Raw genomic sequence first — 26,968 nt, forward strand, 5'->3', positions numbered from 1 at the left:
AATCAGTAGTTGAACAGTGAATACTGAGCATTGCACAGACCGCATTCTATGTTATATTTCTGTGATAGGTTATTTTTAGATAACTATAACCAACTATTTATTTGTGTAATACCATTTTAAACCAGACGTGTATACCCACGTCATGTATGTATGTATGTATGTATGTATGTATGTATGGATGGATGGATGTATGGATGGATGGATGGATAGATGGATGTATGTATGTATGTATGTATGTACGTATGGATGGATGGATGAATGGATGGATGGATGGATGGATGGATGCATGCATGCATACATGCATGTATGTATGCATGCATGTTTGTGTCTATCTATCTATTTATCTATCTATCTATCTATCTATCTATCTATCTATCTATCTATCTCCCCCATCTCTCTCTCACTCTCTCTTTATATATATAGAGAGAGAGGGTGCAATGGGTAAATTGTCACCATTTTATATTTTTAATTTTGCACATGTACATTGTTTCTTTTTGATTTTGTCGACTTTTCTCCCAGCTCATGTCTCTCCAGCAGCTGTTGACCTGCAACAGTTTAAACCAGTGGTTCTCAACTGGGGCCCACATGACCCTTTGGGGGCCTTTTGTTGTTAAAATTTATCTGTAATAAATTGATTATACTTCAACAATATATCAAATGGTTGAGAACCACAGGTTTAAACATTACATGAATTGCATCAAGTTCACTGGTCTGAGGAGGTTTTGCAAAGATTATGGGCACTGGCCCTTCTTCTAGATCAGCAATTAAAAGAGAAGAAAGCTGTCAATGGGTAAGGGGTAATGGAGATGACGTGTAGAGCCAAAAGATATAAGTTCAAATATTTTTGGTGTAGGTGGCTGAAGGAAAGGCAAAATAGAATTAAGATGTTCAAATGTGCTGAGGAGATGTGACAGTGAAGATACAAATCAATGATCGGGTGAGCTGTTATAAATTATTGGTGGAGGCACAATGGCCCAGTGGTTAGGGCAGCGGACTCGCGGTCATAGGATTGCAGTTTCGATTCCCAGACCAAGCGTTGTGAGTGTTTATTGAGCGAAAACACCTAAAGCTCCATGAGGCTCCGGCAGGGGATGGTGGTGATCCCTGCTGTACTCTTTCACCACAACTTTCTCTCACTTTTACTTCCTGTTTCTGTTGTACCTGTATTTCAAAGGGCCGGCCTTGTCACTCTCTGTGCCACGCTGAATATCCCCGAGAACTACATTAAGGGTACACGTGTTTGTGGAGTGCTCAGCCACTTACACGTTAATTTCACGAGCAGGCTGTTCCGTTGATTCGGATCAACCGGAACCCTCATCGTCGTAACCGATGGAGTGCTTCCATCCCCCCCATAAATTATTGGTAAATGAAGGTTTGTCTGTTTGGTGGAGGACTTTATACAGTAGGTTGGTGGATGCTCTGAGATTGTAGATTGATGAATATCATGAAGCAGCAAATACACAGAAATGAGGGTTTATTATTTTTACTTCTTAATTATTTTTTTATCAGCTATATTGATTCATAGATTATTTGGTGTATTGAACACCAATTTAAAATGTCAGCAAGATTGGTTCTTAATCTCTGAAACCTTTTAATTAATAAAACCTCTGAATTAATGAGAATACTTCTACTTAGCTACTAAATCTGCTATAAATAGCAGTTAAAGCTTCCTCAGATTATACCTTATCATTTTAAAAGAAGGAAATATGCATTAGATAATTACAGTTGGAATACATTTGATTATAGATCTTCTCAAGGAGAGCTGACCTAGGGCTGAATAGCATCAAGACAATGACAACAACTAAAGTCAAAAGTACTATAAAAAATATAGATTTTTACCTTTGCCCCAGAATGGCAGAAACAGTTTTAGTGTCTCCTGGTCACTTAGAATATCAGTAATATCCTTTTGTTCCCACTTTATGGTGGCTGTGGTTTCCTCATTAACAGAAACATTCAAGTTGTAAACATTTTCAGTTCTAAGCATTGTAGCCAGCTTCTGGAGATCCTGAGCTACTAAAAGGCTGTACACAATGCATTTTTTTGGTAAGTGGTCCATAATTTCTTTTGACAGCAGGGTAAGTTGTGATGGTGGGATTGCGAGTAACAAGATCTCTGCAAATCTACACACTTCGATATTATTATCAGTGCAGAAAATTCCTTTTCTCTTAAATTCATCTGCAAAAAAACATGAAAAAAAAATTAATTAGTCACAAACATGAACATCCTTGCTTAATTAATGGTGGAATAATTATTGTAATACAAAAATAAGTGCTGCTGTGGTTTGTATCCCAATTCTAGCAATTATACTTCTTTGACAAATTAACATCATTACTTATTTTAAAATTGGTACTTATTCCTACAAGACTCTTTTGCTGAATTGTCAAGTTATGGGGATGTAAACAAACCAACATTGATTGTCAAGTAGAGGCGGGAAACAAACACAAACATAAATATGCATACACACACACACACACACCACACACACACACACACATACATACATATATATATATATAATATATATATATATATATATATATATAATATATATATATATTATAGAAGGAGCTTCTACAGGACTAGAACTGTTTCATTCAAATGAAATCATCAGGAAGCTTCCTGATGATTTCATTTGAATGAAACAGTTCTAGTCCTGTAGAAGCTCTTTCTATAAAATAAATTAATTTACTCTGCTATGTATTGAGTACCTTATTTACTGTGGTTAACCCCGACTCAACCCGGGACCTACATATATATATATATATATATATATATATATATATATATATATATATATATATAGTGTAGGTGTTAGTTAGAGGGGTTTAATACCTCTAAGGGATAATCAAATCCAAAGTCGCTCCTGGTTATTAGGCACAGTCATTTGTAAGGTTGTACGGTAGCAGGTGGTTTGGTTGGTAAACCGTGGTTTAAGTTATATAGGAGAAGAAAATGGATATAATAACAATGGGAATCTCGTGGTTTTTGCTGGTATGCCTTTAATTCAATGTCTTTGTTATCTAATTAAATTAAAGGCATATCAGCGAAAACCACGAGTTTCCCATTGTTATTATATCCATTTTCTTCTCCTATGTATGTATGTATGTATTTGTGTGTATATATGTATGTATGCATGTATGTATGTATTTGTGTGTATGTGTGTATGTATGTATGTATATATGTATTTGTGTGTATGTATGTATTTGTGTGTATGTATACATATATACATACATATATATATATATATTTTTTTTTTGAGTATATATATATATATATTATATATATATATATATACATATGTTAGGAAGGGCATCCAGCCGTAGAAACACTGCCAGATTTGACTGGGCCTGATGAAGCCTTCTGGCTTCACAGACCCCAGTAGAACCGTCCAACCCATGCTAGCATGGAAAACGGACGCTAAATGATGATGATGATGATGATGATATATATATATTTTTTTGTATGAGTATATATATATATATATATACACTTATACATATGTATATACATATCTGTATATAATGACAGGCTTCTATGTAGTTTCCATCTTTTAAATTCACTCATGAGGTATTGGTTGACCTGAAGCAATAGTAGAAGACAGTTGCCCAATGTGCACCAATTGGAACCACATGGTTTACAAAGCAAGCTTCTTAACCACACACCCCATGCTTGTGCCTACATGTATAGCCCATTGTAGCCCATTTGTCCTCTCTTGTGTGTCTATGTAACAAATCATTTTCAAATATTTCCCTTTCTGTTTTTTTTCTACTGATTAATTTAATAGGTTTCAAACAATATAGAGCAGGGGTTATGTAGATTCTCCATACTTGTTAAAAGATATAATTTAAGGCCTTAAAAAAAAAGCTGTATGAATGGTTGAGTATGTTGATAAATGTTCTTCATGATTTCGTTATACAGGAGTGGCTGTGTGGTAAGTAGCTTGCTTACCAACCACATGGTTCCGGGTTCAGTCCCACTGTGTGGCACCTTGGGCAAGTGTATTCTACTATAGCCTTGGGCTGACCAAAGCCTTGTGAGTGGATTTGGTAGACAGAAACTGAAAGAAGCCCATTGTATATATATATATATATATATATATATATATATATATATGTGTGTGTGTGTGTGTGTTTGTGTGTCTGCGTTTGTCCCCCCAACATCGCATGACAACCGATGCTCGTGTGTTTACGTCCCCGTAACTTAGCGGTTTGGCTAAGAGACCAATAGAATAAGTACTAGGCTTACAAAGAATAAGTCCTGGGGTCAAGTTGCTCGACTAAAGGCGGTGCTCCAGCATGACCGCAGTCAAATGACTGAAACAAGTAAAAGAGTAAAAGAGTAATTATCAGCCTGTTAATGTTCACTTGTCCATGCTTACATGGATCAGAAAAAAATTTGTTAAAGCAGATTCCCCATGGCCTGATGCTCTTCTTGTTGCCAACCTACACCTGTTGTCAGGTGTTTTTTTCATGGAAGACTGGAAATGCAGGACTCTACTTGTATGACAGTGTCCTTCCTTTATAACTATCCTGTGATGTCATGGAGAAACAAATAAACACACATGCATGCGATGTCAGTCAAGAAATATTACAAAACCATCTGCTAATTATAGAAACAAGAGAAACATTCATGACTGTGTTAAAGGCTTCCATGACTGGTGGGGGAAAGAGAAGATGTCATCTACAGTCTAGAGACCTGGATATAAAAAAAAAAAAAGACTCCGCCGGTACGACGAGGGTCCCAGCTGATACGATCAACGGAACAGCTTGCTCGTGAAATTAACGTGCAAATGGCTGAGCATTCCACAGACACGTGTACCCTTAACGTAGTTCTCGGGGATAATCAGCATGACACAGAGAGTGACAAGGCTGACCCTTTGAAATACAAGTACAACTCATTTTTGCCAGCTGAGTGGACTGGAGCAACGTGAAATAAAGTGTCTTGCTCAAGGACACAACGCGTCGCCAGGAATCGAACTCACAACCTTACGATCATGAGCCGAATGCCCTAACCACTAAGCCACACGCCCTCACAGAGACCTGGATATAATGCTTGCAAAACAGAATGGTGTCTGCTAAAGACACCTAAGGGCTATATATCAATCCAGGTAACACATTAAATATGTTATATCAAACCAGGTAACAGATTAAATCTACTACATCAGAACAGGAACTGTCCATCCAGGGGGCTTCCACACTCACTTCCTACCAAATTGCATTTACAAGGCTTTGACCTAAGGTTATAATAGAAAACCCTTACCAAAATGACATCAGACACAAAACCTGCTTGTGGCTTAGTGGTTAGGGTGTCAGCATCATGATCGTAAGATTGTAGTTTCGATTCCTGGACCGGGCAACGCATTGTGTTCTTGAGCAAAACACTTCATTTCACGTTGCTCCAGTCCACTCAGCTGGCAAAAATGAGTAATGCTGCGATGGACTGGTGTCCCATCCAGCTTGGTTAGGGTGTCAGCATCATGATCGTAAGATTGTAGTTTCGATTCCTGGACCGGGCAACGCATTGTGTTCTTGAGCAAAACACTTCATTTCACGTTGCTCCAGTCCACTCAGCTGGCAAAAATGAGTAATGCTGCGATGGACTGGTGTCCCATCCAGCTTGGGAACACGTACGCCATGGAAACTGGGCTCATGAGCCTGGATAGGCTTTAAAACGGTGCATTTATTTATTTTATAATAATAGTGTTACTATTTCAGTAATTAAGGGATACCTTGAACAACTTCATGCTGCTATGCAACCCCACATTGGCTATGACTGAGCAGACCAAACCATTTTTTTATTCAGACTTAAAGTATCTGAGGCTACATAGTCCAATGTGGCCATTCTCTTTTTTAAGATTGTTTAGTGTGATTTGAAACACATTTGGCTGCTATTTTTAACAAGACAAGCAGCTGTGTAGAGCTGCTGTCATTGATTTAATTGCCTAGACCAGTGCTCCACAACTGGTATGCTGTGACACACTGGTGTGCCATGAAACGTTGCTAGGTGTGCCACAGTATAACCTGAATATAATTTTTTTCCATATAGTTTTAGTTATATTTTTAGTTCAGGTGTGCTGCTGAATTTTGAAAAGAATATAAGTGTATCGTCATCATCATCATCATCATCGTCGTTTAACATCCGTTTTCCATGCTGGCATGGGTTGGATGGTTCGACTGGGGTCTGCACCAGGCTCCTATCTTATCTGGCAATATTCCTACAGCTGGATGCCCTACCTGACGCCAACCACACTGAGAGTGTAGTAGGTACTTTTTACATGCCACCGGTACAGGGACCAAAAGAGGCTTGCAACAACTATGATCAGAAGGTGGGATTTTTATGTGCCACCGGCACAGAAGCCAGTCAAGGCAGCACTGGCATCAGCCAAGTTCGAATGGTGCTTTTTACATACCACTGGCACGGGGATCGCAACAATTTCCATTTGATTTTGATGTACTTGACTCAATAGGTCTCCTCAAGCACAGCATGTCACCCTATGTTTCAAGGTACTTTTGAGTGGGCTGGTTACATGACACTGGTGTAGGTTACAGCTGTGAACTCACTTTATTTGCCATGTCTTCTCAGTCACAGCACATCATTGCCTCTACGAGGCCCAACATTCGAAGGTCATGCTTCACCATCTCATCCCATGTTTTCCTGGGTCTCCCTCTACCCCAGATCGTTTAACTGTTTGGGAGTGGCACTTCTTTACACAGCTCTCCTCATCCATCCATAGTACATGATCATACCAGCGCAAACATTTCTCTTGCACACCACATCTGATGCTTTCTTTCAGGGAGCTTACAATCTGTTGTGTGTGCACACTGACATCACACATCCAGTCGATCATGTTAGCTTCATTTCTTTTGAGCCTACACATGTCTTCAGCAGTCACAGCCCATGTTTCACTGCCGTGAAGCATGGCAGTTCTCATACATGCATTGTATAATCTACCTTTCACTCTGAGTTAGAGGCCCTTTGTCACCAGTAGAGGTAGAAACTTTCTGAACTTTGCCCAGGCTATTCTTATTCTAGTGGTAACACTCTCTGAGCATTCACCCCCCCCCCCCACTACAGACTTGGTCACCTAGCTAGTAGAAGCTATCAACTACTTCTAGTTTCTCCCACTGGAATGTGATGGAATCTGTTTTCTAAGCATCTGTGGTGTTTATTGACCCTGTGCATCTGCCGCGCACGAAAGCTATCTTCCTGATTAATCTTCATTTGATGTTGCTGTACCTCTTATGTGTCCATAACTTACACTGGGTACATCTTATGGAGTTTCTACCTACATCTTTTCTACAGATTGAGCAGGGCCACCTACCTGAAGGTGTGTGTGATGTGTTCGCCTTCCTACTTACTAGAACTTTGGTCTTTGCAACATTGACTCTAAGGCCCTTCAATTCTAAACCTTGCTTCCACAACTGAAATTTCTTCTCTAGTTCTGATAGTGACTCAGCAATTATAGCAAGGTCATCAGCATAGAGGAGCTCCCAGGGGCAACCTGTCTTGAATTCCTCTGTTATTGCCTGGAGGACTAAAATGAATAAAAGGGGACTGATCCTTGGTGGACTCTTACTTTACCTGGAATTCTTCACTTTACTCATTGCCAACCCTTACCTTACTAACTGCATCTCTGTATAGGGCCTGTACAGCCCCTATTAACCATTTGTCAATCCCCAGTTTCTGCATTGCCCACCAGATAAGGGATCGCGGGACCCTGTCAAAGGCTTTCTCCAAGTCCACAAATCCAAGTATAGGGGTTTATCTTTGGCTAGGTATTTCTCCTGCAGTTGTTGTATCAGGAATATAGCATCAGTGGTGGTTCTACTAGGCACAAAACTAAACTGCATCTCATCTAAGCAGACTCTCTCCCTAATTAGTTGGGCTATGACCCTTCATCCAGTAGGTTGATACCCCTGTAGTTATTTCTATCTAAAGTGTCACCTTTACCTTTGTAGCAGTTGACTATGGTGCTGCTATGCCTGTCATTGGGTATGACTCTATCATGAACTACCTGGTTTACATTACAAGTGACTAGGCCATAGCCTACATCACCAGATGTTTTAAGCATCTCAGCAGCGATTCCTGATGGGCTGAAGTCTTTTCCTGGCTTCATACCCTAATTGCTTTATCTACCAGGGTGCTGTCTATTCATATAGCTGGTCCCTCTACTGGGTCCAAATTTGGCAGGATCTCCTCCTCCCATTCATTCTCCATGTTCAGCAGTCTTTCACAATGGCTTCTCCAAGCCTCTTTCTTTTCCGAATCACTAAAAACAAGTGCACCATCATCCATGCAAAGTGAAAAAATGCTTGTGGAGCACTGGCCTGGACATGTGACTTATTTTACATTAAAACCATTAAAAATGTTTCCAGTCTCGACAACAACACAAAAGGTGCCTTCAGATTTTCTTCCTAATATCTAGGATTTAAAAAAATTTAATTTTTTAAACTACTAGTTTCATACATTTTGTTTATAACGTTGACAATATACTTCAAGTAGACCAACTTCCTGCTGTCTTTCAGCTACCCAACATTGCTCAATGCTGGCTTTGAACTCAGGGCTTTCTTTTCTCGCATAGAGTTTTAATATTTTTAACCACTAAGAACTCTAAAATTATCCATCGAAAATAAAGATTCCAACTTCAAACCTATCTTAAAGAACCACAAGAATTAAGCACTTGAAGATATTCTAGAATTGATTCAAGAGTAATGTAGTCGCAATCACAAACATATCAAGAATGGGGTTAACAATCTTTTAATTTTAAATCTCAGTAATTAATCATAGATATCAAGACAGTTAATCTTCTTGAAAAAAATAATCCTACATACCAAGCTGTTCTAGATTTCTTGTTGAAATGAGCAAATTATGAGGCTTTATATTATTCTGATATAATAGACATCGAATGATTTGTTGTCCAAGAACGCCACAGCCAATTATACCAATACGAATACCAGGTATATTTGGGTCAGATATTTTGGGACTTGTTTCTTTATTTAATTCTTTTGAAATTATAGTTTTCCTGGATTAACAGAAAAGAACAGATAACATGAAAATAAAGAGATAAGAGTGCACTCACACACACTGAACATATAAGCAAGCAAGAACACAACCACACAATGACACACACACACACACACACACACACATATCTGAATGTGGCCAATGCCGAGTCAAGTACATCAACATCAGCAATATCAAAATCAAATCAAATGGAAATTGTAGTGGTGAGCCCCGTGCCAGTTCCACGTAAAAAGCACCATCCGAATGTGGCCGATGCCAGTGCTACCTTGAGTGGCTTCTGTGCTGGTGGCACGTAAAAAGCACCCACTATACACTCAGAGTGATTGGCATTAGGAAGGGCATCTAGCAGTAGAAACACTGCTTGATCAGATTGGGGGCTGGTGCAACCTCCTGGCTTCCCAGACACCAGTTGAACTTTCCAACCCATGCCAGCATGGAAAACGGATGTCAAACGATGATGATGATGATGATGATAATGATATATATATATATATACACAATGAATATGCTATGATATGAGAAATGTATTGTCAGTTTGCAGTTTGTGATATGTGTATAACTTTATGCTATTTCTATTCATTCTACATTTTTTTTTCTTTTTTGCTTGGTATAAACATAGTATAATATCATTTAAACATCTGCATATATTTTACAAAATAATCTTTAACTTTTCAAATTTTAGCATTTCATAGTCTCAGTATCCACACTACTACGACATTTAGTTGAGTGTCTGTGTGTACATGTGAGTGTGGTGTGTGCATGCAGATAGATGATGGCGGTGGTGGTGGTGGTCAATCTTCTAATCAAAGGAAGAAAACTATATTTCCATCTATTTTTTACAAATTGTTGATACAATCAGTCAGTTGCAACATCTGGCAGAAGTTCTGCTATTTTTCAGTGATGGAGCAGAATTAGAATTCTAAGTGCACAGACCCAGAACAGATACTGCAAGGCATTACATCCAATGCTCTCACAATTCTGACAATTCGCTGCCCTAGCCTGCTAATTTAAAAATTTTTTTTATCAATCCTGAAAGGATGAAAGATGAGGTGATCTTGGCAGGATTTGAACTTAGAACACCAAGTTGAAACAAATATTGTGAGGCTTTCTATCCAGCACCCTAGCAACTCTGGAAATCTGCTGTCTTTAAGACAAACATACACATATTAAAGGCAATGCTCCAGCATGGCTGCTGACAAATAACTGAAACAAGTAAAAGAATAAAAGAATATATACTTCTACCAGTTTAATCAACCTTATACACAAATACACACACATACACATATGCATATCTACCAATCAACTACCTTATATACAGACACACACACGTATTTACCCATTTGTTACTCTTTACTCAGATACACACACACACACACATACACTCTCTCTCTTTTCTCTTTCACATACACACAGACACAAACACACACATGCACACATGTATGTATCAACCTATTTGCTACCTTATACATAGATGCACACATGTCTGTATCTTAATTCATTGTCTCATACACAGCTGTTTACAGGTACATGTATGTGTGTCACAATTTGAATCTTCTGAAGTTATTTCTGCAGGTAATTTAGTGTTTTACTATAGCTGTTGAAATGTTTTGAATAATGCGTCCGCACATTTCTGCCACTGGATAGACAGAAAGTTTTCAGGAAGAATGTATTTTTCCAGATATTTTTTTTTATTCCTTACATGTTATGTTTCATTGATATCTCATATCCACTTTGGATTCAGAAGGGGGACAGAGATAATAATAATATGTCATTCAATAATTTTGTCGATAATTGCAGAAACTTCCTCTAACCTAGCATAAACACACATTGTTCTGATGCAGCCATTCATTTCAATGAAGAAAACTAAAACAAGAGATTATCTGTTAATATAGGCATGAGAATAAACATTCTCTTTTTCTTAAATTAAGCATATAATATATTAGCTCCGGTATCAAATACTGGAAGTCTCTTGCAATATAATGGTGGAATACTGGAGCTGTTCAAGAAATATCAAGAAATCAGGAAAAGAACATGCTAGATGGTATAGTCGATCATATAAAACTGATGTCAAAGCAGAGCTGCAAAATATTTTCCATCTAATATTTAACTGAATAGCGACAAACTGACTGGCTGTACAACAAGAACAATCTGAAGATGAGTTACAACAGCATGCAGAATGTGTTATGTGTTACTAAGAGTTACAATGACAAAATTACTTCAATCAAGTCAAGAGGAAAATTAGCTAGCATGGAATTGTCCCAATATAGAGTTTGCCTTTTAAATGGAAATATCTAGAAGATAAAATAAAAAAAAAAAACAAGCACAGTTCCCCTTGCTGACATCCCTATTAACAGTGACTCAACAACCTACATAAAACTCATAGGGTATTCATTGTTTTCTACTCTAGGCACAAGGCTCAAAATTTGGGGGGAAAGGAAGGGGGGACAGTCGATAAGATTGACCCACAGTATGCAACTGGTACGTAATTTATCAACCCCCAAAAGGATGAAAGGCAAAGTCAACCTTGACAGAGTTGGAACTCTAAATGTAAAAACAGACGAAATATTGCTAAGCCTTTTGCCCGGCATGCTAACATTTCTTATTTCTCTATTGCCCACAAGGGGTTAAACACAGAGGGGACAAACAAGGACAGACAAAAGGATTAAGTCGATTACATTGACCCCAGTGCATAACTGGTGCTTAATTTATCGACCCCGAAAGGATGAAAGGCAAAGTCGACCTTGGTGGAATTTGAACTCAGAATGTAATGGCAGACGAAATACCGCTAAGCAGTTCACCCGGCAAGCTAACGTTTCTGCCAGCTCGCTGCCTAACATTTCACCTGGCATGCTAACATTTCTACTGCTCAGCATTTCACCCGGCATGCTAACATTTCTGCCAGCTCACCGCTTTTAATAGAGTACTCGTTAAAAATGGCAAAACCATTCAGCCTTGCACTGGATATTACAATCATTTTTGAGCAGGTGTCTTCTCTGAGTTTGTTAATATGCTTGATTGAATTCAGAATTCAGTTGTTAACATGTTAGGTTCTCTTCTTTCTACTCGATTGGAATCTTTAGCTCAGCATCAAAATGTAACTATGTTGTCTTTTCTATAAGTTTTTCCTTGATCAATTCTCTGATTATCTTTGTGGTCTAGTACCCTCTGTCCAAACCTTTAACCCTTTCATTACTGTATTTATTTTGAGATGCTCTGTGTTTCTTTCAATTACTTTAAATATAACAAAGAATTTAGTAAAATAACTTAGTTATCATTCAGTTAGTGTTAGGAACATAAATTGTGACTAAGGTTTGGTGGAAGATTTTAATTAAAACCTTAAGAAAACAAGACATTTGTACAACAGAGCCAGAGCCGGTTTCATAGCACATGCACAATATTTTTTTAAACACTCAAAGGAAATAACCTATAGCATCTCCACTTACAGCTGTTAGTTTTTAGCGAAGCGATCAATACTTGATTCTCATGATCAGTGCACCTAATTTTGCATTTCACTACTCACAGTTTTCAACTGCTAAACCTTATTATTGCACTTTCTTGATGCATGTACACTTTCAATACCCATAACTCCAATAATTCTGCATTTTTTTCAGTTAAAATTTTTCAATGACAGTACATAAATTTTTGATTCCAAAACGTATTTTATAAGTGTGTCCCAATACAATGAACTCATTCTTTGAATGCTTAAAATTCTTAAGAAATGAAACCAAACTTCCACATCACATTCAGTTGGGACACCCTGTATCACTTATACTTATCATAATATTTACTGCTTCTTTACAGTTCATACAACATTTTCATGAAACTAATTGAGCCATCAAATTTAGAAATATTTTACAGGTTTCATTGTTTATATTCGATTATTTTGAATATTGATTTTTTTGTGTGTCCAATTTCTAATTTTTGCAGACAATATCACTTTTATACTTTATTTGACATGTGAATAGAACTCGTGTCTGGAAACCTCGTGACATACTTAGATTGTTGACAAAAATTGATAACAGATCCAATGGATCCTTCTATTTACTACATATCACTAATATTTTATTTAAACAACCCAAGGGAAATAACCCATACCACCTGCAGTTTTTAGTGAAGTGGTCAATATTTGATTCTCACAATCAGCTGACCTAATTCTGTATTTCACTACTCAGATTTGAACTGCTAAACATTATTATTGCACTTCTTTGATTTGAATCTTAAACCTTAAAGACTTCATTCATACATTTCTATACATATATACATTTTTGAATGCCCATTACTCCGATAGTTCTTCATTTTTACAGTTAAACTTTTTCATGACAGTAGATACATTTTTTATTTCACAACATATTTGTAGTGGCTTCATGCAGGCATAGCGTGGATTTGATCCTCGATTGCCAAATTTCACTTAACTCTTCAACAGTGCTTTTCTCATGGTACAACAATAGTTTTTTCTGTGAATGACAGCAGTTAAACATTTCCCAGATGCCTTCACTAAGCAGAATAGTGTCTTCGCCACTTGACCCTTCTAACCTCTTCTAGACTACCAGGGGCTTGAATGGAGATAACAAACCTCCAACGAAATCATATGTTCTCAACAATATGTCTATCCTTCTGGTTGCTTTTCGATAGATATAAAAACAAGAACTCCATAAGCTAAAGGCAGTTATTGAGAGCGACCATCAGTGAGTATGAACGTTATTATTGCACTTTCTTCATTTCATTCTTAAACATTAAACACTTCATTCATATATTTATATATATACTACATTTATATATTACCTTTAATAAATTAGCCTTCATAAAGTTCACCTTTAAAATGCCATTACAAGTCAGAGTACTTTTTCACCAACCTCCAACAATCTCTCCCTCCTCTAGCTGACAGTTGTTTTGTACTTCTTCATGGCAGAAAATACACCTTTTGTGGCAGTTATAATGAAATTGCTTTCTTATATCAGAGTAATAAGGCATTTCAATAGAACATCTTTACCAACAGGAATTACCAGGTACACCAGCTAGTATATACATATATATATATATATATATATATATATATATATATATATATATATATTTGTAGAGAGAAAGAGAGGCAGATACATACACACACACACACACACATATCTATAAGTGTGTAAGTCATCTAAGAGTCCATATATGTGTGTATATGTGAGTATAAAAAGATATATGCTTAAATATACATAAATACTCCTTAGAAAGAAAATGCCTAAAGGGTATTTTTACCTGATATGTTATAAGCTATCATTTATAGCTTCACTTGTATTTGAACATCTCGAAGAAAAAAACTTATAAATCTCTTAATACTTTAAATGAAGCAAAATACACACACATAAAGATAAGTATGCAAAAGTGTGTGTGTGTGTATGTGTGTGTGTGTGTGTGTGTGTGTAAAATAGTCAGTGAAGTTAAATATATTTGGGAAGAAAAACAACAGAAAATGTGAGATCACAGAAGGATGTAAAATCGTTTGATTTCAGTAGTAACATCTGCTTTAGCTAATTTAGAGCCTGATTGGGAAAAAGAAAAAAGATTAGAATAGCAACAAAGATTATATTCTAAAAATAATAGTAATTCAAACTGCAGTTTAAGGGCGCAAATCAAGGATATCAAATACTGAAAATGAGGAAAATTATTCATGGCTTTTGAAATCAAATGTAGAAAGATGCTTTGCCTGCCATATGCAGAGAATGAAACTAATGAATATTAAGAAAGAAATTATTGGGAAAGCTGCAGTTCAAGAAATCATTCTGTAAATTTTCAAAAGGCATAAACGAAGTGGTTTGGTTATTTGGTTATGTAACCTGATGGCACGACACTCTACATTTAGTGAATATTGTCATACACAGGTAGGAATATGTGTGTTTTGATGGAAATCATGAGACTGGATGGTAATTGAGAGAACTTTTGCTTCAACAACTACGACATACACCGGAGATTGATTACTAGATCTAAATTTTTAAAAACTAACATGAAACCTTGATAAGAAAATGGCTACAGATACACACACACACACACACACACAAAGTATCTCTTTTACTCTTTTATTTGTTTCAGTCATTTGATTGCGGTCATGCTGGAGCACCGCCTTTAATTAAGCAAATCGACCCTAGGACTTATTCTTTGTAAGCCTAGTACTTATTCTATTGGTCTCTTTTGCTGAACCTCTAAGTTACGGGGACATAAACACACCAGCATCGGTTGTCAAGCGATGTTGGGGGGACAAACACAGACACACATTCATATACACACAATATATATGTACATATATACGATGGGCTTCTTTCAGTTTCTGTCTACCAAATTCACTAACAAGGCTTTGGTCGGCCTGAGACTATAGTAGAAGACACTTGCCCAAGGTGCCACGCAGTGGGACTGAACCTGGAACCATGTGGTTGGTAAGCAAGCTACTTACCACAGAGCCAAAAGCTATATTTTGTGTATCTATAGCTCTTTATTGATATCCTCCACATATGTCAGAGTAGTAATCATGGTGTTGCCAACATGTTTATTAAAGTAACCAGCCATGTTAATAATGTCAGCACCATTTGTTCTTGAGCTGATCTGTAAAGGAGTTTCGTAGTAATGCTCCTTTTACTCATGTCAGTCCTAAGTGTGGTGCTTATAAATAAAGAAATGATACTGTCGTGCTGCCTATGACTAGTTTAAGCTTAATGATTCTGTTGCACACTCTAGCTATGTCAATTACCTTATTTATTTCACTGATAACAATAAACTAATGCACCCACCCTTGCGCTGTTACCCACCCAAAATTTGTCCCTGAATTCTGACTGAGGCTCCCTTCCATCTTATCTTTTGCACATATCTATTCATATCAGCTCCAGTATCTCCACAATCTTTCTAGACCTGAAGAGGATAACCCCGAAGTTTTGCACCAACAAGAAGAAAATAGAAAGTTCTCTTGGTAGGAAGGTTGTTGTTTAATGTTTGTTTTCTGTCTCTGAATAAAAGTGTATTTATATGCTCATCTGACAGCCAAGAGGTTTTCACACACAGCCAATTGTTTCGACCTGACCACTACACTACCATACACAGGACTAACATAGTAGATATCAGTCTTATGTACATAAACATAGGGTTTTTCATTATATTTGTGATTGTCAGGATATTGACTTTTATTGGTTATCTACTCTTCCTAGCACCAACCACTTTAAATCATATGTTGTATTTATTTTTTTAATCTTGCCACCAGCATTAGAAAGATTATCTGTCAGGACTAAAGTATCCACTATAGATTGTATCAGTTTCTATTGAGAATTATTGCTCTTTTATCCAGGTTGTCTTCATTGCAGCTTACAGTTTCCATGTCTCCCTCATGCAAAATTTTCAGAGGTACTGCTCTCCCAGGTAGGTTACCCGCAATATGGCTCATGTCTTTCCATATTACATTTAAGGAGAGGTACTCACAGGATAGGGGTAGGAGGGAGAGGGAACTTACAGTATACTGGTGGCTTTATTTAGCAGGGTGGTTTGAAGGTAGCTTAGAGTAGGCAGGTGGATTGTTTAGAGAGTATAAATTCAAGAATTGTATGGGTGTATAAATTCCAAGAGTAGTTTCTTATTTCTTTATTGCCCACAAGGGGCTAACTGTAGAGGGGACAAACAAGGACAGACAAAGGGATTAAGTCGATTACATCAAACCAAGTGCGTAACTGGTACTTAATTTATCGACCTCGAAAGGATGAAAGGCAAAGTTGACCTCAGCAGAATTTGAACTCAGAACGTAACGGCAGACGAAATACTGGTAAGCATTTCGTCCGGCGTGCTAATGTTTCTGCCAGCTTGCCACCTCCCAAGAGTAGTTTCTAATAGGTTGGTTGGTTGGTTGGTTGGTTGGAGTAAAGGTAACTGGCCATATTTGCCATGATGGAGTGTAAGAGTGGGAGAGATTTACTAGACTAGACATTAAGTAGACACTGCTTATAAAATATTAAAGGTGATTATAGTTTCTAGAAAAGTTAATAATCATAATATGCTTATCTTAATTACATATAAATAATTTATATGTAATTATAATATAAACATATGTACTAATACAATAAAATACATACATATACATACACATACACACATACATGTGCATGTGTGTGTGTGTGTATGCATTTATACACACACACATACATAATCAATCCATCTATCCATCTTTATCTTCTTAAAGGAAAATCAAATTGATTCGGTTTCTCCTTCAAGTCTTTAATTCATTTAACAACAAAATTTGCAAAGCTTCTATAAAATTGATTTCTAATATGGACTAAGAGAGTGAGAAGGATATTGGTAAATAAGTGGAACCGTCTCTTTCTTTCGTGCATCAAAAAAACAAAAAAAAAAACAAATAGAAATTGTTTAATGATTGTTCAGTGTGAGGAGTTGGTTTCATCAAACCCACAATAGAACAAAAAGACAAAGTTGATGCTGGTGGTATCAAGACACAGAGATTGACTAAATGCTGCAATGCAGCAGTCTCAAAGTTTCTATAAATTAACCATAAGTATTCTTCGTATAACTTTTATCTCTTACTTGTTTCAGTCATTAGACTGTGGCAATGCTGGGGCACCACCTTGAAGGGCACTTACATTTTTTTTAAATCTGCTACTCATTCTATTGATTTCTTTAGCTGAACCACTGAGTTATGGGGATGTAAACAAACTAACACCAGTTGTCAAGCTGTAGCGGGGGTTGTCAAACAGACACAAACATACGCATGCACACACACACACACACACACACACATACACACTAGGCTTCCCCAAAGTTTTTCATCTATCAAATTCACTCACAGTGGAGACGCGTAGCTTAGTGGTTAGGGTGTCAGTACCATGATCGTAAGATTGTGGTTTCGATTCCTGGACCGGGCAACACGTTGTGTTCTTGAGCAAAACACTTCATTTCACATTGCTCCAGTTCACTCAGCTGGCAAAAATGAGTAACGCTGCGATGGACTGGCGTCCCGTCCAGCTGGGGAACACTTACGCCATAGAAACTGAGAAACCGGGCCCATGAGCCTAGCTAGGCTTTAAAAGGGCGCATTTATTATTATTAAATTCACTCACAAGGCATTGGTGATCCTGTAGCTATTGTAGAAGACACTTGCCCAAGGTGCTGCACAGAGGTCAAGAAGGCTCAGAAACTTCAGTGAAATTAAAAACGTTATTATTCAAAAAATACTTATGAAAGTGTGAAGTATATTTGCCACTTAAATGTGGCTAAACCTTAAGGGTGGATGCTACTGTAGCTTGAAGCCCCAGGAGGACACCTCCTCCAGCTGGCTATTGACACACTTTCTGTGCTCTATCAGTATTTGCAAAGGGAAGTCATCCTTCCTATATCGTGCAGCTACTGTGTATACCTTGCTCAGAGATTTATTATTACTTATGAAAGAAAATATTGAAAATCATTAATAAACACTAGATTAGCATTGAACAAAGTTGTGTCTTAACTATGTGATTTAAAGACATTCTGTTCTCTCTGTCTCTGTCTGTCTCTCTCTCTGTGTTAAACCAAACATTTTTTCTGAATCACAATGTTGACCAAGTTGCAGTTTAATCTTGGACATCAGATGGGAATACTATTTGACTAATAGCAAAGACCTGGAAAGAGCCAACAGTCAAGCATTGAATCGCTGATCATGAAAGGTCAGGACATGTAGCAAGAATTGCAGAGTCAAGGTTCCCACACCAAATCTTATTCAGCGAGCTCACTCCAGGGAAAAAGACCAAGGGATTGCCCTCTGCAGGTGGCACATAAAAAGCACCATTTGAGCATGGTCATTGCTATTACTGCCTGACTGGTGCTTGTGCCGGTGGCACGTAAAAGCACCCACTACACTCTCGGAGTGGTTGGCGTTAGGAAGGGCATCCAGCTGTAGAAACTCTGCTAGATCAGATTGGAGTCTGGGCTAGCATGGAAAGTGGACATTAAACGATGATGATGATCATATATATATATACATACTTACACATGGTGGAAGTCTACTCATGACCGAGTAAGAGGTGAACTTTTTAGACTCATTTCGCTCTAAAAAACATCTCATGTTTGGTCTCCTTGTCGCTGATGACATCTCATCAATATTGATCTTTTTAAGTATGTCTTTAAGACTGTCTTTAAAACACTTGCATATTTTGCAATGGAAACATTTTCCTTGCTCCACCTCACCATACAACACCCGTTTTGGCATGCAGATGTTCTCTAAATCCACAATGTGACCAGACTGAATAAGTTTTTGTTTCATAATCATGGACTTTGATACTTATCATTGTTGCCAGTTGCAGTATTCTTGTATCAGATACATCATAGGAAGGTTTCCAGTTCTCACATCCATACAACAGTGCTGTTTAGAAACATGCCTGAAAGATCTCAAATTTCATTGCTGCTTTGATGTCTGATTGTGACCAGAACCTTGATTCAAGCTTTCCAAATACATTACAGGCCTAAGAAAGACTATAATTGACCTCCTTGTCAAGTGTATTAAATCTAGAAAGTATGTTACCAATGTAGACAAATGTCTCCATGACTTGTGATGGCTTTTAACTTTATACTCCTGACATGGTATATATATATATATATATATATATATATATATATTATATATATATATATATATACATATATATATATACATATATATATATATATAATATATATATATATATATATATATATACATATATATTGGCCTGCTCGCTTAGCCAGCAGGGTGGCATCATTTGAAGGCTAAAACAATGTGAAGCGCATTCTGACCAGCGATGTGTAACAGCATCTGATAGCCTGGTCGGTCACAGTGATCACGGTGATATATATATATATATGGCATGCTTGGAGATAGTTGTAGCATGACCATGGTCTTCATAGGACTGATTGTAAGTCCAAACTCACGGCAAGCAGCTGAAAAGCAGTCCATCATCCTCAGTGTGGGTTACAAGATTGCAATCATCAGTGTAAATGATATCACAAATGAGAGCCATGGAAGTTTTTGTTACAGCAATAAAATGATGGATATTGAAAAGCTCTCTTGTTATATGGTAATGGATATAGATATCAGCATTGCTATGTGCAAAGGCTTGCAAAGTAACATTAGCCAAGAAGATGACAAAGAATGCAAGAGCCAGTATATCACCCTTTTTAACACTGGGAAGGGTTCTAGTAGGTCACTACTGATACAATCCCATGCTTTCATATGAATAAAATAGAATGAGACTTGTGAACTTCTCAGACATCCCAGCTTGAAGAAAAGAACACCCCCAAAGAGTTGGCTGATGTACAACATCAAAGGCCTAGATAAGCTCGCTGAAACACTGACACAGATCAAGTTGTTCTCTGCACTCCTTTTGAAACTGTCAGTCTGTAAACATCATATCAGTTGTACTGCAATTTGGTCAACAGCCACATTTTGACACAGGAAGAAAGTCTAATCATGCACACACACACACACGCACACATGTTCTGTCATGAAAATCAATTGACGTTTGAACACCAATGTGGTTAGAAAAATATAAAGGAAAGAGAACATCTATGGATCATTGATAAGGAGTTTGCAAATCCAGTACCCAAGATACTTTCAGCTTCATACCTATTATCATTACAGCAACAGGATACACACCAACCCAACTGGAGCAAAGTATGGCTGAACTTTGGATCTTGAGAAGAGAATGCAAATCCTTCATTCATATGCTACAAATGGTTGTGATATCTGGGACTACAAAAGCCTGCAAGACCTTCTTAAGATTTAAAGGATAATGGTTAAAACAAGAAGCTTTGCTTCATAAACCTGCTACCAAATAGGTGACTGGTCAAAATTCATACATACATATGTATGTTCATACATACATACGTATGTACGTACATACATACATATATACACATATATAAATTTAGTGTGCTTCTCTTTTGGATTTATAATTTACTAACTATAAACATATTTACACACACAGAGTCACACATAAGACTTCAAAAATCAGGTACTAAAATGGTAAAGCACCAGGTCAGGTCAAACAAAGGGAATCGTGTATATTACGAAAGTATAGGAACAAATATCTACATACCGAAGTATAGACAAATTATTATTCCAGTTGTATATATGATTAACTGCAACCAACTGTTGTTATATATATATATTTTTTTTTTTTTTACTTGTTTCAGTCATTTTGACTGCGGCCATGCTGAAGCACCGCTTTTAATCGAGCAAATCGACCCCAGGACTTATTCTTTGTCAGCCCAGTACTTATTCTATCGGTCTCTTTTGCCGAACCGCTAAGTAACGGGAACATAAACACACCAGCATCGGTTGTCAAGCAATGCTAGGGGGACAAACACACACACACAAACATACACGCACATACATATATATACATATATACGACGGGCTTCTTTCAGTTTCCGTCTACCAAATCCACTCACAAGGCTTTGGTCAGCCCGAGGCTATAGTAGAAGACACTTGCCCAAGGTGAAACGCAGTGGAACTGAACCCGGAACCATGTGGTTGGTAAACAAGCTACTTACCACACAGCCACTCCTATATATATATATACTTTATTTAGAAACAGAAGAAATATAACAAAAGCTGTTACTCAGAGTTTCCCGTTCCCCTTCGTCAGACAGTTTTATTAAAACAGAACAGAAATAACGATATATATACTGTTGTGTCTGGGGAGAGTCATTTTCTTTTTGTGCCTTATTATGTAACACACTCACCGGTAAAATTTCGACATTTTTTTCTTATTTTTATTGTCCTAAAATTTTCGTTGCGTCTTGCAACCTATTTGAATAGTTTTGACTCTGTCCGTTATTTACACTGCGTTCCCTTTTGTTTGTTTGAGCAAACCAAATCCCAAAACGAAATATATACTCACACACACGTGTGTGTGCATGTATTCACCTCTTCAGCGAAACACCTGCTTTTATTTCCTGCAGTACTATAACCACTCATTTGAGAGGGTTTCTTGTGTTATGGATACTTAGTGACATCACCAGTGCTGGCATCACGGAAAACGTACACACTACATTCAGTGAAGTAGTTGGCGTTAGGAAAGGCATCCAGCTGCAGAAATTAGGCTAAAGCAGACATTAGAACTTGGTACAACCCTCTGCTCGTCAGTTCAAGTCGAACCACTCAGCCCATGCTAGCATGGAAAAACAGACGTTAAATGATGAGTCTCATACACACATACACATGCAAGTTTACATGAATGGATATACAGATACATGCATACTAACACACACACACATTCCCCACTCCCTACACACATATCAAGAATTCCATTCCCTTCAAGCCGTTCGTTTTCGGTTCACTACCGGAAGAAGCCTCAGTATGCTATTACCGACTTACGTCTTTTAATATCCTCATAAATTTACATGTAATACATTGATACATACATACATACATACATACATGCATGCATGTATACATACATACATACATGCATGTATACATACATACATGCATGTATACATACATACATGCATGTATACATACATACATACATACATGTATACATACATACATGCATGTATACATACATGCATGTATACATACATACATACATACATAGAAACTTGTGTACGTACATACTACAAACTTGCGTACATACGTACTTAAGTGTATGTATACATATATAAACATGCACGCACACACAAACATACACAGACATACACGCACACACAGACATACACACACCATTGTAACAACAGAAATCAAATCAGAAAAAGAATGTTTTTCCCCCGTCGATCATATTATTACTACCAACTTACTTGATGGCATCCAAGGCATTAATAAAATATACGGCGTACACACATATAGCTATGTTTATTATCTTACAAGAATAGCGCAATTTGTTGATGTATTTTGACTTGTTTTCTCCGAAGGCCTTCTCGAAAGACAGTGAATCCAATCCGACAGTCAAATCATCAGGCACAGGAATAAGCGCTCTGTTCTCCATCTCTATCTAGTTGGTGATTACTTTTTTCCTTTTTCTTAATGCAACAACACACACCGACGATGCTGTTGTATCGTCATGGCAACGAACGATTGCGGTTAAACGCTGGCTGTCATAGCAACGTGCAAATATCACACGGACGAAGAACGAGTGGCGGCAATATGAACTCAAAGCAGAGCTGAATGGGGTTTCCTTTTGATTACTGTTAAGCCCCAATTCTGTCCTGGTTGAGCAAAACTACGATCAAAGCCGTTCCAGCTTTGATTTACGCAACTAATGCGAAGCCTCTATGTTGTTGCTCGGCTCTGTATAAATAAATGGTTCTAGAATCTTCCTTAATTATACCCAACGTATAAATGTGAGGAAAAGATGTCTGGATGTTCGGTTTCCAGGGAGAAATAGAGTAATCAGAACTGGAATGGATGTGTGGTTAAGAACTTCGCTTTGTAACTGCTTCGTTTTGGGTTCAATCCCATTGCGTGGAACCTTAGATAAGGTGTATATGACCGCCCACTCGAAATTTGGTTGACGGAAGTTGGGTAAAAAAAACTTGCTGAAGAGGCCTTCTCTTTGAAGGTAGACATAATTTGTTGCCCAATAACAAAAAATAAAAAACAGCAAGTGGATCTTGGGTGCCTTTGGCGGGCGAGCTGGCGAAATGCGTAGCCGTATTTTGTCTGCTGTTACGTTCTGAGTTCAAATCCCGCCGAGGTCGACTTTGCCTTTCATCCTTTTGGGGTCGATAAATTAAGTACCAGTTACGCACTGGATCGATATAATCGACTTAATCCGTTTGTCTGTCCTTGTTTGTCCTCTCTGTGTTTAGCCCCTTGTGGGCAGTAAAGAAATAGGTATTTCGTCTGCTATTACGTTCTGAATTCAAATTCCGCCGAGGTCGACTTTGCCTTTCATCGTTTCGGGGTCGATAAATTAAGTACTAGTTATGCACTGAGGTCGATGTAATCGACTTAATCCCTTTGTCTGTCCTTGTTTACCCCCTCTATTTTTAGCTCCTTGTGGATAATAAAGAAATAAGAAACGTTAGCACGCATGGCGAAATGCTTAACTATATTTCGTCTGTCTTTATATTCTGAGTTCAAATTCCGCCGAGGTCGACTTTGCCTTTCATCCTTTCGGGGTCGATAAATTAAGTACCAATCGCGTACTGGAGTCGATATAATCGATTGGCCCCCCTTTCAAAAAATTTCGAGTCTTATGCCTAGAGTAGAAAAAAAATATTTTATATTTTAAGGCGGTGTGCTGGCAGAAACGTTAGCACGCTGGGAGAAAATGCTTAGCGGCTCTTCGTCCGTCATTACGTTCTGAGTTCACATCCTACCAGGATCGACTTTGCCTTTCATCCTTTCGGAGTTGATAAAATAAGTACCAGTTGAGCACTAGGGGTCGATGAAATCGATTTAGCCCCTCCCCTGAACTTGCTGGCCATGCCAAAATTTGAAGCCAGTATCATTTATTACTAGCAGTATCGCCCGGCGTTGCTCGGGTTTGTAAGGGAAATAACTATATAAGCATTTTTAGAGAGTTATAGCCAAAAAATGCATTAAAAATGGTAATTTTTTTTTAAATCGTTGACTCATCGTAGACATTTTTAGAGAGTTACTTCCCTTATATAATAGCGAAAAAATGCACTAAAATGGAAAAAATGATGGTAATTTTTTTTTTAAATCGTAGACTCATCGTAGACGCGCGCTAATACCCAGAAGGGCTCGATATGAATCACGACTATAAGATACCCGGTTTTGGTTAAACTACACCGCAAAATGTGGGAGTGGTTAGGAATCCAAATCGTAGGAGACAGACACACAACCTTACTTTTATATATAAAGATTTGTTGTCGTTTAGGCCATGTCAGGCCTTGATTGAGCAGACCTATTATCAACCCATTCATCTCTCGGGCAGTATCTGTCTAGCACTACATGATTTAACACCCTTTCCTTTTCCAAATATTGGCATATAACTGAAAGATGATTTGACTCCTTTCTACCAGGTCGTGCGATGACACACAGGGACCCTTGTCGGCGCGCATTTATCATTATCATTATCTTCGTTTAGCTACTTTCCATTTATTCCTTCACCCTATTCATTCGTTCCTCTTATCTGTTTTAACATCTATTTTTGTGGTTCCATTTCCCTTTATGAAAATCTGAAAAATTTTTTTTTTCTGTCCGTTGTTATCATAATTATCAACTATTGACTCTCGTTCTTCCTACGCATGAATATATAATTAATTCAGCATTGTCCTTAAATATATCTGCCTTTCCCCACTATATATAATATATATATATAATATATATATATAATATATATATATATATATATATATATATATATATATATATATATATGTATGTATATGCTCGTGTGTGTGTGAGCGTGCACAAGCGCATGTATGTAGTTGTATTTACACGAACGATTTTCTTTTACCCTTCGCTTACTCAGTCGCGTACGTATTTTTTTAACCACTCACGCATTTCTTCCTCTTGCACATACACCCACATATATATATATATACACACTCTCTCTCTCTCTCTCGCTTGTTCGCTCATTTCACCTACTAATACCAACACTCATCTCACTCAGCTACTCTCTTTTATAGACATATTCAACCACCTACTCGTTCACTCACTCATCCGCCCATCTTTTCTCTCTTATTCACCCACTCACTCATCAGTTTACCCTTTCACTCACTCAAGAATCCACCCGTCCACTCACGCTTCTACCTTTTAGTCACTCATCCGCCCACCTATATTTTCACTCACTCATCTGCCCACTTATAACATTTGAATAACAAGCTTTGACTTGTATCCAACCAATACTGTTTATATCAGGTTTGAGATAAATCATACTAACAATACTATAATCGTTGCCATAGTTGTCGACTCAGTTATTCGACCCGCTAGAAATAACAGCCTAATCTTATCTTCCACAAACCACTCCTGCCGTCTGAGAAAAGCATATATTAGACAATGTGGTGGCGGACTTTCGCAGTAGACATTACTACCTCACGGAGAAGGAAGATAGCAAGGAATTGAGTGTGATTTTCTTCATTTCTTTCTATACCTATGTTTCATGCAACGATAATTACAATTGTGAAATAGGATCTTTTCCTTTTGAACGGCACTTTATAACATAATTTCTAGGTATTTTTCGTAGCGGTGTCGTATGAAATTGTCACCCATAATTATAACCCTAGTATCGATCTATTGCATTTCAATCTATTTTAGATTTAAGGTTAGAGTTAGGGTTAGGGGTGGGGGAAGGGTATCTTTTTTTTCTTCACAAATGTAAATAAACCCAATCTGTTTCTTAAACGAGGGACATATTCATTATGCACAGAATGTTATTTACGTCAATGGAGGTAATTGATTGGTTAAAATTGCCGAAATGCAAGAAATTTTAAACGAAATATGTTACAACCTATAGAATTTTCTCGATAAAGCCAAGAGAAAACGATGTTTTATAAACATATTCTACCAGTATACGAAGTTTAAAACTTTTTAGTTACCTAGAAATTATGTTACAAAGTGCCGTTCAAAAGGAAAAGATCCGTGAAATAATTTTTTTTTATCCAAAACATTCAATTTCTTTTTTAGATTTCTGCCCCTATCCCCAATTCCATGTCCTAAGACGGCATTGCGTAGTCGCCTTCGTTGAGTACCTCCACCAATTTATTCTCAAATCACCTTCTTCTGTCTAAAAGACCAACTAGATTATGTTGTATTGCATATTACACTCCGACAAGGGTTCCAGTTGATCCAATCAACGGAACGGCCTGCTCGTGAAATTAACGTGCAAGTGTACCCTTAACGTAGTTCACAGGGAGTTTCAGCATGATACAGAATGTGACAAGGCTGGCCCTTTGAAATACAGGTACTACTCATTTTTCTAGCTGAATGAATTGGAGAAATGTGATATAAAGCATCTTGCTCAAGGACACAACGCGTCGCCGGGAATTG

The 26,968-nt window shown here is 37.5% G+C and overlaps 1 protein-coding gene across 2 annotated transcripts in view; it reads right to left on the minus strand.

Annotated features, from left to right (window-relative positions):
• The window catches only part of LOC118763119 (NADP-dependent oxidoreductase domain-containing protein 1-like), a 34,752-nt gene extending 11,612 nt beyond the window's left edge, over positions 1-23,140 (minus strand). Inside the window, exons 1-3 of one of the 2 annotated variants that reach the window (XM_036502482.1) lie at positions 22,807-23,140; positions 8,832-9,022; positions 1,844-2,175 (exon numbers count right to left, since the gene is read on the minus strand). In XM_036502482.1, coding sequence (XP_036358375.1) covers positions 1,844-2,175; positions 8,832-9,022; positions 22,807-22,994 — 711 coding nt within the window. In that variant the 5' untranslated portion in view covers positions 22,995-23,140. Of the gene's footprint in view, positions 1-1,839; positions 2,176-8,831; positions 9,023-22,806 lie in introns of both variants that reach the window. The other variant, XM_036502481.1, reaches the window with a different exon arrangement.
• Positions 23,141-26,968: the final 3,828 nt, after the last annotated feature.

Source organism: Octopus sinensis, linkage group LG4, assembly GCF_006345805.1.
Source record: "Octopus sinensis linkage group LG4, ASM634580v1, whole genome shotgun sequence".
Lineage (NCBI taxonomy): Eukaryota > Metazoa > Mollusca > Cephalopoda > Octopoda > Octopodidae > Octopus > Octopus sinensis.